Source organism: Canis lupus, chromosome 8 (genome assembly GCF_011100685.1).
Source record: "Canis lupus familiaris isolate Mischka breed German Shepherd chromosome 8, alternate assembly UU_Cfam_GSD_1.0, whole genome shotgun sequence".
NCBI classification, from domain to species: domain Eukaryota; kingdom Metazoa; phylum Chordata; class Mammalia; order Carnivora; family Canidae; genus Canis; species Canis lupus.
The window spans coordinates 52,639,938-52,653,946 of NC_049229.1; the positions used below are offsets into that span (position 1 = coordinate 52,639,938).

The 14,009-nt window shown below is 35.8% G+C and overlaps 1 protein-coding gene across 28 annotated transcripts in view; it reads left to right on the forward strand.

The window, feature by feature from the left end:
- The window catches only part of NRXN3 (neurexin 3), a 1,532,396-nt gene that overhangs the window by 1,473,000 nt on the left and 45,387 nt on the right, over positions 1–14,009 (forward strand). For 24 of the 28 annotated variants that reach the window (XR_005363605.1, XR_005363606.1, XM_038545435.1 and 21 more), the window contains one exon: positions 7,238–7,316. Coding sequence is in view for 26 of the 28 variants with exons in the window: in XM_038545435.1 (XP_038401363.1) it covers positions 7,238–7,316 (79 nt within the window). In the remaining 2 variants the exon portion in view is untranslated. Of the gene's footprint in view, positions 1–7,237; positions 7,326–14,009 lie in introns of all 28 variants that reach the window. The other 4 variants (XM_038545444.1, XM_038545449.1, XM_038545456.1 and 1 more) reach the window with 1 other exon arrangement.

Genomic DNA, 14,009 nt, shown 5'->3' on the forward strand with positions numbered 1-14,009 from the left:
AAAGGGGATGTTCAGAATAAAATGAGGGTATTGATAATCCCACTCATGCATCTTACCATGTTGTAGGGTTGTTTCTGTATTGGGCTGAGCTGGATGAAGTGATAGGGCTGGTAGGGGGAAGAGGGAAGCTTGAGATTATTGCTTCTAATAAGTTTGCCCAAGCTCCAGGCCTTTTCTATCTCTGGTACAGTCTAAAAATCATCCAGTAATGTGTGTGTGTCAGATAGGGGATCTATAAGCAGTTATCTACACTGGGACTATGCAGTGGCAATAATTTAATAAAGAAATCACTAATAGGTAATTTAAATTGCGATGGTCAGGCTTTTCAAATCTCATTAAAGGTTACAGATTTACCTAGAGTCTGTGGGTTCTTATTTAATTAAAAGTATCTTAGACATCCTTTATTTAAATAGAGAATAACATGTTCATAATAAAGCTGTATGACTTCTTCTCTCCCATGAGATACTTTAAACCCCAACTTTATCACAGAATAGAAGTATAGAGGGGAAAAACTAAAACACCAAGCATTTGAAGAAATTGAATTCTTTTTAGCATGAAGCAGCTGCAGAGATGTATGGCTGTTTTCAGAGGGACTTCAGAATATTTATGGGCCTTTCTCTTTTCCTTTTTCACTGGAAGAAAGGCGATCATCATTCTTGAGTGTGTTATTTATAATTTCATAAAGCTGTTCTGTGGCAGGACTTATTTTATCTTGCGCTTAATCTCGGTCAAATAACTGTGCTTTGAAGGAGCCGGGTGGAGAAAAATGATTACCCCCCCTCCCCCAAATGATTAGCCTATTCTCACTATGAGATAAAGGGCCAAAGGTAGGAATTTGAAGTCACAAATAAGCATCTGGGCAGGCAAGAGGGGACATGATGAGTCTACCTTGAGCTCTTCTCCATGGCAGCAGATATTTTTCTCAGTACCAAATAATGGATGGTGAGGAAGAATGAGGGGGGCTGCTTCTGTGGGGTAGACCCCTTCAGAGTAAATAATTAGAATCTGTTGATTACAGAAACAATAACTCACTAAAGGAAAATGAGAAGCCATGTCTGTGAGGCTGAGGGAATTGGAGGGTAAATATACCTATAAATTTACTTGGGTGGACAGAGTTTTGAGCTTTCTTCTGTCCCAGTTTATTCTAAGGTAATTTCAATAAACACTCCTAGGGGAAAAAAAAAAAAAAAAAAAGAGGAATACAAACGCAATAAAAAAATCTTTCAAGAAAAGAATAGAGGCCTCCTTCCAGACAGATATTTTATTGAAAGTTATTATAATACCTATCTTTAGTTTTATGAATACTAATACAGAACCGAGTAATTTCAACATATGTATTAAAAAATATGAAATACATATTTTAAAATGGGGTGTAGGAATTATTATTTTTAATACAGAGCTTGGCTAATATATAAGGACAGAAGAATATTTTCCTCCTCCTGAGAAGGCAAGGTAAAGCCTTTAATCTGCACTGTGGAGGAATCGCCCAGTCAGACCCATGCACTATGTCCTGAAACCATGTGTATGTGCTTCCAGAGGAAGGGCGAAAGATGACCCTGATGAGACATGAGGAAGGGAAGAAGGAGAGATGTGCCAATAGGACAGGATATTAAATTCATGCTCATTATCCAAGTTTGCAAAAACAACACGATAACTCAGGTAGCTGTCATTCTGTCATGCTGGAACATATCTTCACATCTGTCCTACTCTTAGGTATACAAATAAACTCTGCTTCTTTATGCCTATGAGCTTTTTCAATGACTGTTGATTTCACCTAGAATTTTCTTCTCCTCCCACCTACAGCTCTTAGCTCTCCCAGCTTCACTGTTGCCTGTCCCTCAGGGCTCATTTCTGTTTCCCTTCTGCCCAGGGGCTATCTCTGCTCCCCTGCTGTTTGTTCCCTTAGCACTTTATGCTTACTCTTGTCATGGGATCCAGTTTACTATGTCAAGTTTGCCTGTTTACTTGGCCCTCTCTTCAGAGACTGTGAATTCCCAGAACAGCAGAACCGTGATTTATCTTCACTTTATTCTTCATAATGGCTATAGTGGTTGACACATAGGTGTTCAGTAAATATTTATTCAAGTAATAAAGAAATGAATGAAAGATGAACAAAGCACCTTAATGATATAGTCATATATCACAGGTGGTGGATCTAGTAGTCCAGCCAGCATCAAACTGTTTGGTTTGGAGATGGTCATAGATCTTCTATTCTTTCTTGATGGACTTATAGATAATGTGGATATTTGACATATGAGCCATAATATGTAAACACTTTAGGCTTAGTCATTGGGAATTATGAGAGCTTTAGACAATCATTGTGAAGAAAAAAAAAATATGAAGATGACATAGAAAGCACCTTCATAAGCATTCTCTGCATAACTAGAAGAATAGAAGAACTTCTTAAAGCAATACTATTCTCTGAAGGAGCATGCATGGTGGGCAGTTAAAAGTAGCAGATGTCTGGATCCCTGGGTGGCGCAGCGGTTTGGCGCCTGCCTTTGGCCCAGGGCGCGATCCTGGAGACCCGGGATCGAATCCCACGTCGGGCTCCTGGTGCATGGAGCCTGCTTCTCCCTCTGCCTATGTCTCTGCCTCTCTCTCTCTCTCTGTGACTACCATAAATAAATAAAAAATATTAAACCAAAAAAAAAAAAAAGTAGCAGATGTCACTATAAATGCCCACACCGCTGGTTATTAGAAGTACTAAATGTGTTAATATGTGTTAACTGCATAGCATGAAGTCTGAATATAGCAAGTGTTTAATAAGTGGTAAATGTTATTAGTAGGCATGATTCTAGAAAGTTCAAATATCTTTTTCTCTCAGAGTGCTAACTGCTCTTTTTTTCTAAGGAATTATGAGTAATTATGAAAAATGGACATGATTGTAGGAAAATATACACATACACATAGCCTATGGCTATTGCATTTTATTTAAAGACAAAAGTCCATAGTTCCCTTCTAGTCATAATAATTATATCCTGAGTCTGTGTGTATATTGCAATAGAGGAACATAATTCACCAATCATGGGAACCACTAGTCAAAAAAGTATGACTTTTTTCCCAAAGTTTAGAGTTAGACCCTACATTTACTTATATTTGGGGAAGGACACAGACAAGAAAATTAAAGAGCTACTAAAAGAAAGCCTTAGGTTTTCTGAGAGTAATTTTGAATCAAATTGTCATTACCTTAGGATGTGATTCTAAGTGTGTGTCATCCAAAAGCTTTTGGTTTGTAATTTTGGGGTTTTTATATGGCAGGGACAGAAGTAGTAAAAAAAAAAAAAAAAAAAAATTAATCCCTAAATATAGTGTGCTAAATCCTGAGTCCCTTGCAAATTAAAGCTTGCTGCCCCTGGCAGAGCAAGTATTTCTGAAACTACAGTGTTCTGTGGCAAGCATGGTAGTATTGGATGCCAGGTTCTCCAGGCAAACATTGGTTACTGTGTTGGGCAATGAGGGGATTGAGATGTTTGTAATGGCTTTGGGAATTTCATTGGCAGTGGCTGTAATTGGTGATGATGAGGTTTGAGAGGCAGAAAGGAAGGGGCTGGATTCATATAAAACCCACACAGATTGTCTGGACCCAGAGCCATGGGAAACAGATTATCTTCCAGTGATTTCTAAGCTCTCTTGGCATCTTTATGAGTATATTTTTCTTTATCACTCTTCATGGCAGATGCATCCAGAGGTGATAAATGAAAATAGAGTTAATGAATTATCAGTAATGAAGAACAGTTCTATTGGGGATGAATCATTAAAGAAAGAATACATAGTTGGATAGCAACTTTATTTAAACTAGGAGCAGCAACTAGGCTTGGAAGTGCTGTTATTGATTAATTGATTGACTTAGTTTAGTTAATATTTATTGAGCATGTACCATAAGCCAGGAACAGAGCTTCACTTTTTTTTTAAGATTTATTTATTTTTTGTGTGAGAGAAAACATGCATGCATGGGCTGAGAGCAGATGGAGAAGAAGAGAGAGCATCTCAAGCAGACTCCCCACTGACCACAGAGCCTGACACGGGGCTCAATCTCATGAACCCTGAGATCATGACCTGAGCCAAAACCAAGAGTAAGACACACAACTGACTGAGCCACTCAGGTGCTCCCAAAGCTTCATTTTTAACACTACATTTGAATTAATGACAAGATATTGTGTGTATCCCAATTTACAGATGGAAAAATTGAGGCTTGGAGAGGGGAAATAAACTCACCCCCCTGGTCACTGACTGTAAGTATAGGAGCTGGGAATCACAGCTATGCTCTGTGGAGGGTCAGTCCTGCTCATTCCATGCTCTGCAAGACTGCCTGTCATGGACCCACCTTGGAGTCTATCCACCATTATGGGAGCTACCGGCAAAATGTGATTCTGTTGCCTAGGAGGAACATTGTATTCATCCATATTCATATAGAAGATCAGCACAAATCAAATTCTGAGTCGTAGGGCACAGGGTCAGTTAACTGGGAAGAAAGGGAGTGAAAATGTGCAAGAGCATAAGTGTGGGGTCTGCAATGGTGGTTGCGGTTCATTTTGGGAACTGAAGTGGAGGTGACGATGGTGAAGGAGAGTGGTACTGGGGACATTGCCATCCAAGCCACGTAGCTATAGGGGAGCACTTGTGTAGTATTAAAGGAGGCAGAGGGAAGCTGAGAGGAAAGTAGTAAATATCCTTCAACCTGAGTCCAGTACTTTTCTTGAAACAAATTTTACATCATATCTTTGACCAGTCAAAATTAATAGAACTTTCTTAGAATAACTACTTGGCTTTCAGTTCCTTTGATGAATTCACTAGACTTTCCTTAACTCACTGGCTTTTACTCAATACTAGGAACCTAAGCTAGTTATGCCGTATATAGGCCATTCTGCAAGGTCCCTATAATGAAGTCACCAACAATTAATTTCCAATTGATTACACTTTAGAAGTGTAACCTCAACCTCTTTTTTATTACTGCTCTCTAGGGAGATTTTTAGACAGATTTTTTTCCCCCTAATTGCCCCTCTCCCATAAAATGTTAACACCACAGATTTACTGTATATTTAAGTACTGTAGGCTTTTGGCAGGTCAAGAAACATTTTAATATCTAGGATCCGACCCCCCACACACCCAAAATGCTTTTTGCTGCCTTAAGGGAGATATTATCCTCCATGGGTAACTCATGCTTTAGAATGATCGAACAATGATTGTGATCCTTCCAAAAGAGGCCATTTGCCTCTTATGATAGCCTTCTGGATTTTTGCACAGTTAACATGTATTCTCTTACCACCTCCCTTCCCTAAGTAACTGAAAGTGAGCCTTCATAGGGTCCAATCACAATAGGACACTCCAAGGAAGTATGCTCACCATTTCTCTAACACAAGTAATGGCAACTCTATTGTACAACTGCCAGCTTCAGTTGCTGGAAATGAAACATACACTTCAGTAGTGTTCAATTGAAAAAAAAAATAGTATGTTTGGAATTCTTTTTCTATTAACTTTAAGAAGGAGCAGGGTTGAAGTATCTCTCTGTCAAATGTAGAATAAAGATCAATAACATGGTTTAAGGCACCTCTCTGCCCCTGTCAATTAAATGAAATCAATTACCTCATGTGATTTTTCTACTATGCTTTGTTGTGTCCAGTAATTCTATGCTTAGTGTGTGTATTTCAAAAAGGATGTTGTCTGGAAATATTAAATATTTTTTTTGTTGTTTTTATCTTCACATGGTGGTCCCTCTGTGCATGCTTAGTCTTAATCTCATCTTTTGCTTAAGGAATCCAGCCATATAGGATTTGGCTTACCCTAATGATCTCATTTTAACACAGACCCTATCTCCAAATACTAGTCAAATTTTGGGGTATGGGGCATTAGAACTATAGCATATGAATTTTGGAGGGCATGGTTCAGTCCAAAACTAACATCGTGCAAGAAGAGGTGTAAAAGAAGCCTCTGTGAACCACAAATGCAGACTTTGACTAAGATCTATCTTAGTTCAAATCCTCATTGTTTCTTGTGTCCTCTTTGAACTCCAGTTCTCCTTAAAAGCATAATAATTATATCCATCCCAAAGGATTGTTGTGAGAATTGTATCTAATCAATTAATAACATCCATAACTAAATATATATATAACTATATATATATATATATACATGTATATATATTTATACATGTCTAGCTCAGCATCTGACTTCTAATTGCTTTTCCTCTTGAATATGGATTCAGACTTCAATGCATTGGGAATAATAAAACCAAGGAAGTCAGTTAATGCTATTAATATCAAGAAGAGGAAAGAAATGAGCATTTATTGAACAACTACTATATATTGAGTATTCTTATGTACATAGTAGGACAAAAGTTTGTTTTTTACATAAGATCTGTAGATTAATCATTCAATAGTATTTATTGTGCATGCAATATCAGGTACAGAAAATAGTCTTCTCATCTTCTATGTAGCAAAGGTGCTTCTTATTACACATACCCAAAGTTTCCTATATTTCTTGCAGCAGATTCCCTGGCATTGAGGAGTTTCTACAGAATCTAATAGAAAAAAAAAATTGTCACAAGTTGAATTACTATTGTTGCAACCAGATTTTTTTTCTGCTGTCATCAGAAACAGTCTTACCTGTGTCCAGAGGCTGTCATGTGGTATTTCTCTGCTGGCCTACATTACTAATTCAGCTAATTGCAGCAATTACATGAAGCGATCGCTGTTAGCGAGAAAAGCCATTATGCTATTCCTGAACAGACTGCATTCCACAGCATTCATTAATTATGCCTGCCTATAGATTCACAACCACCAAATCATACACTTGAGACCACACACCATATGCATTGAATCGCTCTCAAAGTTTGCAGGGCCTTTCCATGCTGTTTTACACTCTTGTATTGCCCACCATTTGTATAACTTTTCTCTTGCCCTTCAGATTCTCAAAATTGAAATTAAAATTAGAATGGAGTCAGATTGTACAATGTGACTTACAAGGATAGGATAGTCTTGAACCTCCTAGAACTGCTTTGAATCATGTAGCTTCTCATAAAACCCATACAGGTTGTCTAAATCCATAGTCATTCACAGCTACACAAGAGTCTAAAATGCTCTATCCTACAGCATGCCCTCTTTAGAGAAGAGAAACATAATAATGATAGGAGGCAGGACATAGTGATAAGTCTTTGAGGCTTTGGTTCATTGGTTTCCTTATCTCTCTCTCTCCTCTCTCTTCCCCCTACCCCATTATTTTCCTTTGACATACACAGCCAACATCAGATGACCTTGTTTCATCTGCTGAATGTTCAAGCGATGATGAAGACTTCATTGAATGTGAGCCGAGTACAGGTAGGTTAGGTCAGTCTTGTTTTGCTTGCTTTATTTTTACATTTGCAAAAAACAATACATACATATATGTGAATATACATGTGTTTTATATATATTATAGTGTGTTAATGTGTGTATTTTCTATATCTATATATGTATAAGCATACATATATAAATATTAATATATAATCAAAAGCATCAAATTCCATGGAAGGAGTAGGTAAGATCCCAGAGAAATTTAAAGTCAGTCAGTTCCTGACATACTAAAAAAAAAAAAAAAAAAAATCCATGGTGTACCACCCAACTTGGAGCAATGGGACACCCAGATTAACTGTGGGAACAGGAAAAGTACAGCAGCCACTGGCAGCTATGAAATTGACAGGGGTAGGGGCATGAAGATGTCTATATTGGAATAACATCAAAACACCATGAACCCAAAGTGGAGCTATAAAGATCATTTAAACCTCATGGATTGTTCTGAGCCTGCATGGCAAATGAAATAAAACCAGAAACCAAAACCAAACAATTAAAAAAAAAAAAAAAAAAAAAAAAAAAAACATTTTCCATGGGATTTCAAAGGCAGTTAACATGGTATTATATTTATACTAATTTTGTTCATTGTGTGTTTAGAGAATTGTGCAGTGATATAGCATAGTAAACACAAAATTAGTACTGAACCATGCCATGTCAACGGCTGAGATGCTTCAAAATGTATCTACTGTGCTGAAGTTAAGAGAACTTTAGCAACTTGATGCTTCAATGTGTTCCCCCATCCGCACCCGGATACATTTTGATATTTTATGGTCTTTCTTTATAGTGAGCTATATAATGTCCAGCAGGCAACTGCAGTCCTTGATTATTTCCTATCAATTTTTTCAAGTCATCTGTTTTGAGACTTGCTATAAGTTAAACATTTATATATATATATATATAATAGAGAACAGATATCATCGAATTTCTGTGTATGTATAATAAAATCAAAAGCTGGAATTGAGTTAGGATCTTATTTCTGCAAAGGCTAAGAGAAGTAAATAGACTATTCTAGTTGATTCTTTGGTTTTTTTTTTTTTTTTCTCTTCTTTAAAAAAAAAGATGAGCTATTAAACATTTTCTTTCTCTAATTCTAGAGAAATTCAAGGTTTGTGAAAAAGAAATAATAGAGGAGAAACCTTCTATTTTCTTACCCCAAGATGATTTACATTTTTTTTTTTTTTTCAAATTTTGTTGAAGGCCTGACTGGTGTCTTGCAAGTGGCTTTGAATCCAGGAAGTTCTGTGGGTCTCTGTTTTTAGCATTACATAGGGACATAATGATAGGTAAGGCCTTTCCATTTTGGAGTGTGACCTGCAACTTCAGGAGCTCAGTTGTGTAGAAGGAAAGTAACTGTGACCTGGTGGTCAGGTTTTGTTTTGTTTTTTTTTTTTTTTTTTGTTTTTTTTTCAGATTATTAGGTAATAATTTCAATGTACTACATGATATGTTAGTGACATTAGAGGGCAGGTAAACTCAGTCTATACCAGAATTGGACATCAAGTTTTTATTCACTCATTAATTCATCCATTCAATATATATTTATGAGCACTAGGGCAGGAGGCAGTGTATCTCTAGAGTTGAGACCTTCCTATTCTAATAATTTTCATAAATGAGCTGTTGGGAAATAGAATTAGGAGCTTTGCTACCCAAATTTCCTCTCCAAAATAATTGAGTTTAGCAAATATTTTTTGAGTTAACTGTGTATGTTAGGCATGTACCAGATCTTAGGATTTCAGATATAAATATGGCATGACCCCTAAGACCTATGTTAAATTAACTGATTTCATGGCCAATAATTTAAGATACCTAGACTTTAATTTGGATTTTCTGTTTATCCTTTCTCTGGTTATCTTGCTTTCATAGCAGTAATATCCATATACATGGAATATTGTTGTTCAAAACTTGATTTTAAGTCTTCTTATAAAAAATCAAGGCTTGACCATTCCAAAATATTGCCACTGTCTTCCCCTACCACCTCCCTGCCTCCCACATAGTCATCTCCATAGCAACCTCCATAATAAAACAGAGGGCTTTTCCAGATCTGATTCACAAATTCTACAGCTCCCCAGGTTGTGGGCATGTATTGCCATTTGGTTTTGAACTTGAACAGGCCCAAACCTGAATGGCCTCAAACTAAGTCCATTTGCTTTTTTAGTGGCTGCACAGGTGTTTCATCTGATTCAAAAGCAGAGGACAGAAATTCAATGCCAGCATTTCTTGAGTAATATAATTACATTGGGCAGGTGGGAGATAAAAGCAGTTTTTAAAACAATCTGTTGTGTTCTGTAAGGGAGTGTGGGAGGGGGAATATAAATAAAGTAGGTGACAGAGTGTTCACCCTGAAGGAGCTAACATGTAGCTCTATGAGACTAGTATTGATTCCCTCTGCCTGGTATGATTCAACTCATCACATTTGAAGAACGAAGCATTTCTTCTTTCTAAATTTATTTACTCCATAAAGTATTCCTGATAAGTGATTCAGATACACAGGGAAACATATTAGAGGCATATTTAATACAGGAGAGAGATAGAATATTCCTACTAATGCAGAGATTTTACCCTGGGGGCCTGATTAACCCTGAGGATGGTTATATGCAGAGATACTGAGCCCTCATTTGTATTCTATGAGAAACATCTCCATAGCCTTCACATCTTCCCAAAACAATATGGCTTAAAAATTGGAAAAATATAAATCAGTTGTTTCTGGAGCTAGGTTTTACTCTGCCTAAAGAGAAATCTTCCATTGCCTGTATAGCAACAGGTAATGGTGACATTTAGATAATTTTGACATAAATCTGAGAGTCTGTGTAAATACTAAGGTTAAAATTCTGGGTTTGAACACTCTCCCTCACTGCCTCAGTTTCACAAATTTTATCCTTTTCCAGGCCTGATGTTTGATGGAAATACACTAAATTTGGTTAATTACCCAGGTCTTGTTTTATGTTACTTAACAATGACCTGTTCTTCCCTCACTTTGTTAGCCAGTTTAAGATTTTCTGCCTGTCTCAGTTATAAGGCATTTAACTTCTACAGCTAGCTTCTTTCTTGATTATTTAGGTTCTTATTTAGAAGTTCTTATTTTTCACAAATTTGCATAGTTCAGTATACGCTCACTTCAACAACTTTTGTTCTCATGTGAGCATCAAATTTTAAATGAAATTATTTTTCTCATTTAATTTCATTAAATCAAAATGTGTTTTAAAGATTCTGAGTTTGAGTTGAATGTAAGAAATTGATTTTCACACCCACCACCTACTTAGTGATCACTCTTGTTTGTACAACTCAGTCATACCATCTTTAGGGATCACTTAAATTTTTTTGGAGTTTGGCCGATGATAATCTAGAAACCTTAAAACCAAATTTTCTCTGGATGTAATGAGTAAAAAATAAACCAGCGACAGAAAACAAAAACAAAAACACCCTAGACCATGAGAGCAAGGCAGAAAGTGAAAGCTCAATGAATATTGACTGAATTTGTATGACTCTTAAAATATCTCATAATCTTAAATTAAAATTGGAGATTTTTCATATCTCTAACTTCATCTTCCCTAAAGAGCTAGATAAAATCTGTTGAATTATTAAAAATATAAAACTCCATGCAAATAAAAATCACCATAACAAAACCCACATTTCCTCTTTAAAAAATTATCTACTTTTTATGAGTCACAAAATTTCATTTTCTGAATATTTACTTTGAGAAATCAGCATTGGAGCTTTATAACATCATAACAAAGATATCCACATTAAATGAAAATATTCAGAAGAATATCTGAATAGCTACTTAAATACCTAAAATTGAGGGTCAGGATTTTAACTTTTCTAATTTGTAAATGTGGATTGTGTTCCCCACAAAGGAAGTCAGTGTCTATATAATATTTCAGACTTGAGTCCTTGCAAACAAACTCTTTCCTTCCCAAGTACACTTCTATTGGTATGAAATTGTGCAGTAAACATATTTTGTTGTTCTGACCTCTTTGAATCCAACAACAACAACAACAACAACAACAAAATAAGGAAGCTGTAGATGACCACTAGAAAATGGGATTATTGGTAAATGATATTATGGAAGTCAAATTACAATTAAGATTTTTAGTAACTTCACATTTGTGATTTAAAATGTGAGAACTGATTCTGAAATATAGAGAAATTGATAAAACTCTCTTCATAAATGGAAAGGAAATCTCTCCCTTCCCCTGCTGATTCCCCCTTTTCCATCTTTGGAAATAGAAATAATATCCAAATATTGCAATCTTAGGTTAGCTTTTGTAAAGTTGAAAATTACCAACTTTCTACATTTTATATATTTATAGTGTCAATATTCTAAAGTCCTGGAGGTAGGAGTCACAGAGCAGAGAAAAACAAATTTTAATGCTTTTTACACCTGAGAAATGGGCATGGCAACCATAACTATATTGACTCATCCATCTATTACAAAGGGATACATTTTTTCTGGTTGTCAATTAGCCAGATTTTTGTGTCTCCACTTTCGTTAAACGTTCCTTGAGCAAATCTCAAGGGACAGTCCTTCTTCCAACAGAGGACAAAGAGTAAAAGGAAGTAAGGATGAAACACATCCATCCATCATAGGACTTGTGAAACAACTTTCATAATGGTTGGATGGAGGGAGATGTTTAAACTGTTGGCAGTAATTTGAGATCACAAAATAATTACTATTCCCAGAGTGGTATTTTTACTCAGATGTATTTTTACTCCTCAAATCCACAGCCCTCACATTTACATTTGGTGTTATTGCTACTTTGTTCCTCTTGGTTAGTCACACTATAATATTCAGCCCAGTGTGGGTGAAATTTAAATTTGGCAAAACATCAAGAGCATAGGCTTATTTGTGTTCTCCAGGTGGAACTGGGTTCTTAATCTTTATCAGTTTGAGATTCCTCAGTATTTATAATATGAAAATCTGGCACTGAATTGTTAAAAGCTCACCAAATCCTTAGCATTTTTATTTGCTGGAACACCATGGAAAATGCAGCTGAATTATTAAGACAATAATAATTTTGAATCAGAAGCATAAGAATTACTTTCCAGAATCCACAGATTTAAAAAAAAAAACAAAACTACATGTGCTGGTCATCAGCTTTAAATATGATATTTGTAGTCTTATATGTTTATAGAAATACATCTTGTCAGCAAGCTTGAAGCATTAGCAACTTGTACATTTTTATTACAAAGCGATGGATTTTTATTTAATTTTTAAAAGATTTTTCGATCTGGAAAAATTGACTAATGACAAGATGATTCTATTTACCAATCTTGAGTTTCCACATGGGAAAATTTTTCTAAAATTAAATAAACATTCAATGTATAGTATAATAGTAAATGCCTAAATAAAATGTCATAGGAATGTTTGAGTGTCACAGTGTTCAGAATCCATCTTGAAGCTTAAGTCCACTTTAAAATAGTTTGAATAAAGGGATAATGGAAGTAATCTCAGAAACGTTTTATTTTTCCTAAGAAGAATGTAAATAGATACACATTTCATTAATTATTAATCATTGTTGCCCACATACAATTAGTCATTTTTACGTTTGAGTTATCATACATGCCTAATGTATGCAAAAGCAAACAGGTATTCACATGTTTAGATCTAGGCTAAATCCTACCAATTTTTGAATTTCCTCCAGTGATTTATAAATTAATAGAGTGTGTGTATGGGTACACAATGTTCCCATTCAATGATGTAATTTCTGTTTTCATTCTTTAACCCACTCAGTGATGAACTGTATCACTCTCTTATAACCTAACTCCGCTCCAACCCAGGCTAATTTTTAAGCTATTAGAGCAAATATGTGCCCTTTAAATCATTAATGGTAAATTGCTTTGGTAATTAGGGTAAGAATAGAGATATGAGTATAGGAAGGTCTACTGATTGGCTAGTAGGCAATTAGGCAATGGATAGCTCAGGTAGATGTACAGTGGCTCATGGATTGACCATTATTATGGTTTTCACAACAAAAACAGTAAATCTAATAGCAAGAGTGATAAAAATGAAAAAAAAAAATCTATTTCTCTCCATTACCCAAGATATTCTGGTATGTTGAGAAGGGAGGAGAATCAATAAGATCAATGTATAAGTATATACATTTCCATTTGAAAGTTTAGTAAATGATTTGTGCCAGAACTTTTAGTGACTGCTATATATAGGCACTGGAATAGGTGCTAGGAAAAGAAAAATAAGACAAAACATCTTCAAGGAGTTCATAATCTATTAGGGAATACAGAAACAAAAATAAAGGGAATAAAAAGAAAGGGAAGAAACAGTGTGGACAATGAATGGAAATGCCTAGAATATTATCAGAACTTGGAGGAAGGGTTGCTAAGCCAGCAATAGCATACTCCATCTAGGGATGAACAAGAAAAATCGTAGAGAATCATACCAACAAATGGTAGAATCACTTAACCCCAAAGATTGTTCTTTTGTATCTTAGTTTGGGGGCACAGAATTTCAGATTCACCATGATTGAAACATTAGTAGAGTTCAGTAATAAACTTTTCTTTGGACATACAGTATAGTCTAGGACCGGGGTTTCGTGGGTAGTAGGGTAAGGTGAAGGGAGAATTTTAAGCCAAACTCACGAGAACTTCCTGATTTCAAATGCCAATGCAAGTAGTTGGTAACAAGTGAGCTTAATGGAATCATTAAGCAAGCCCCTCCCCTCCTCT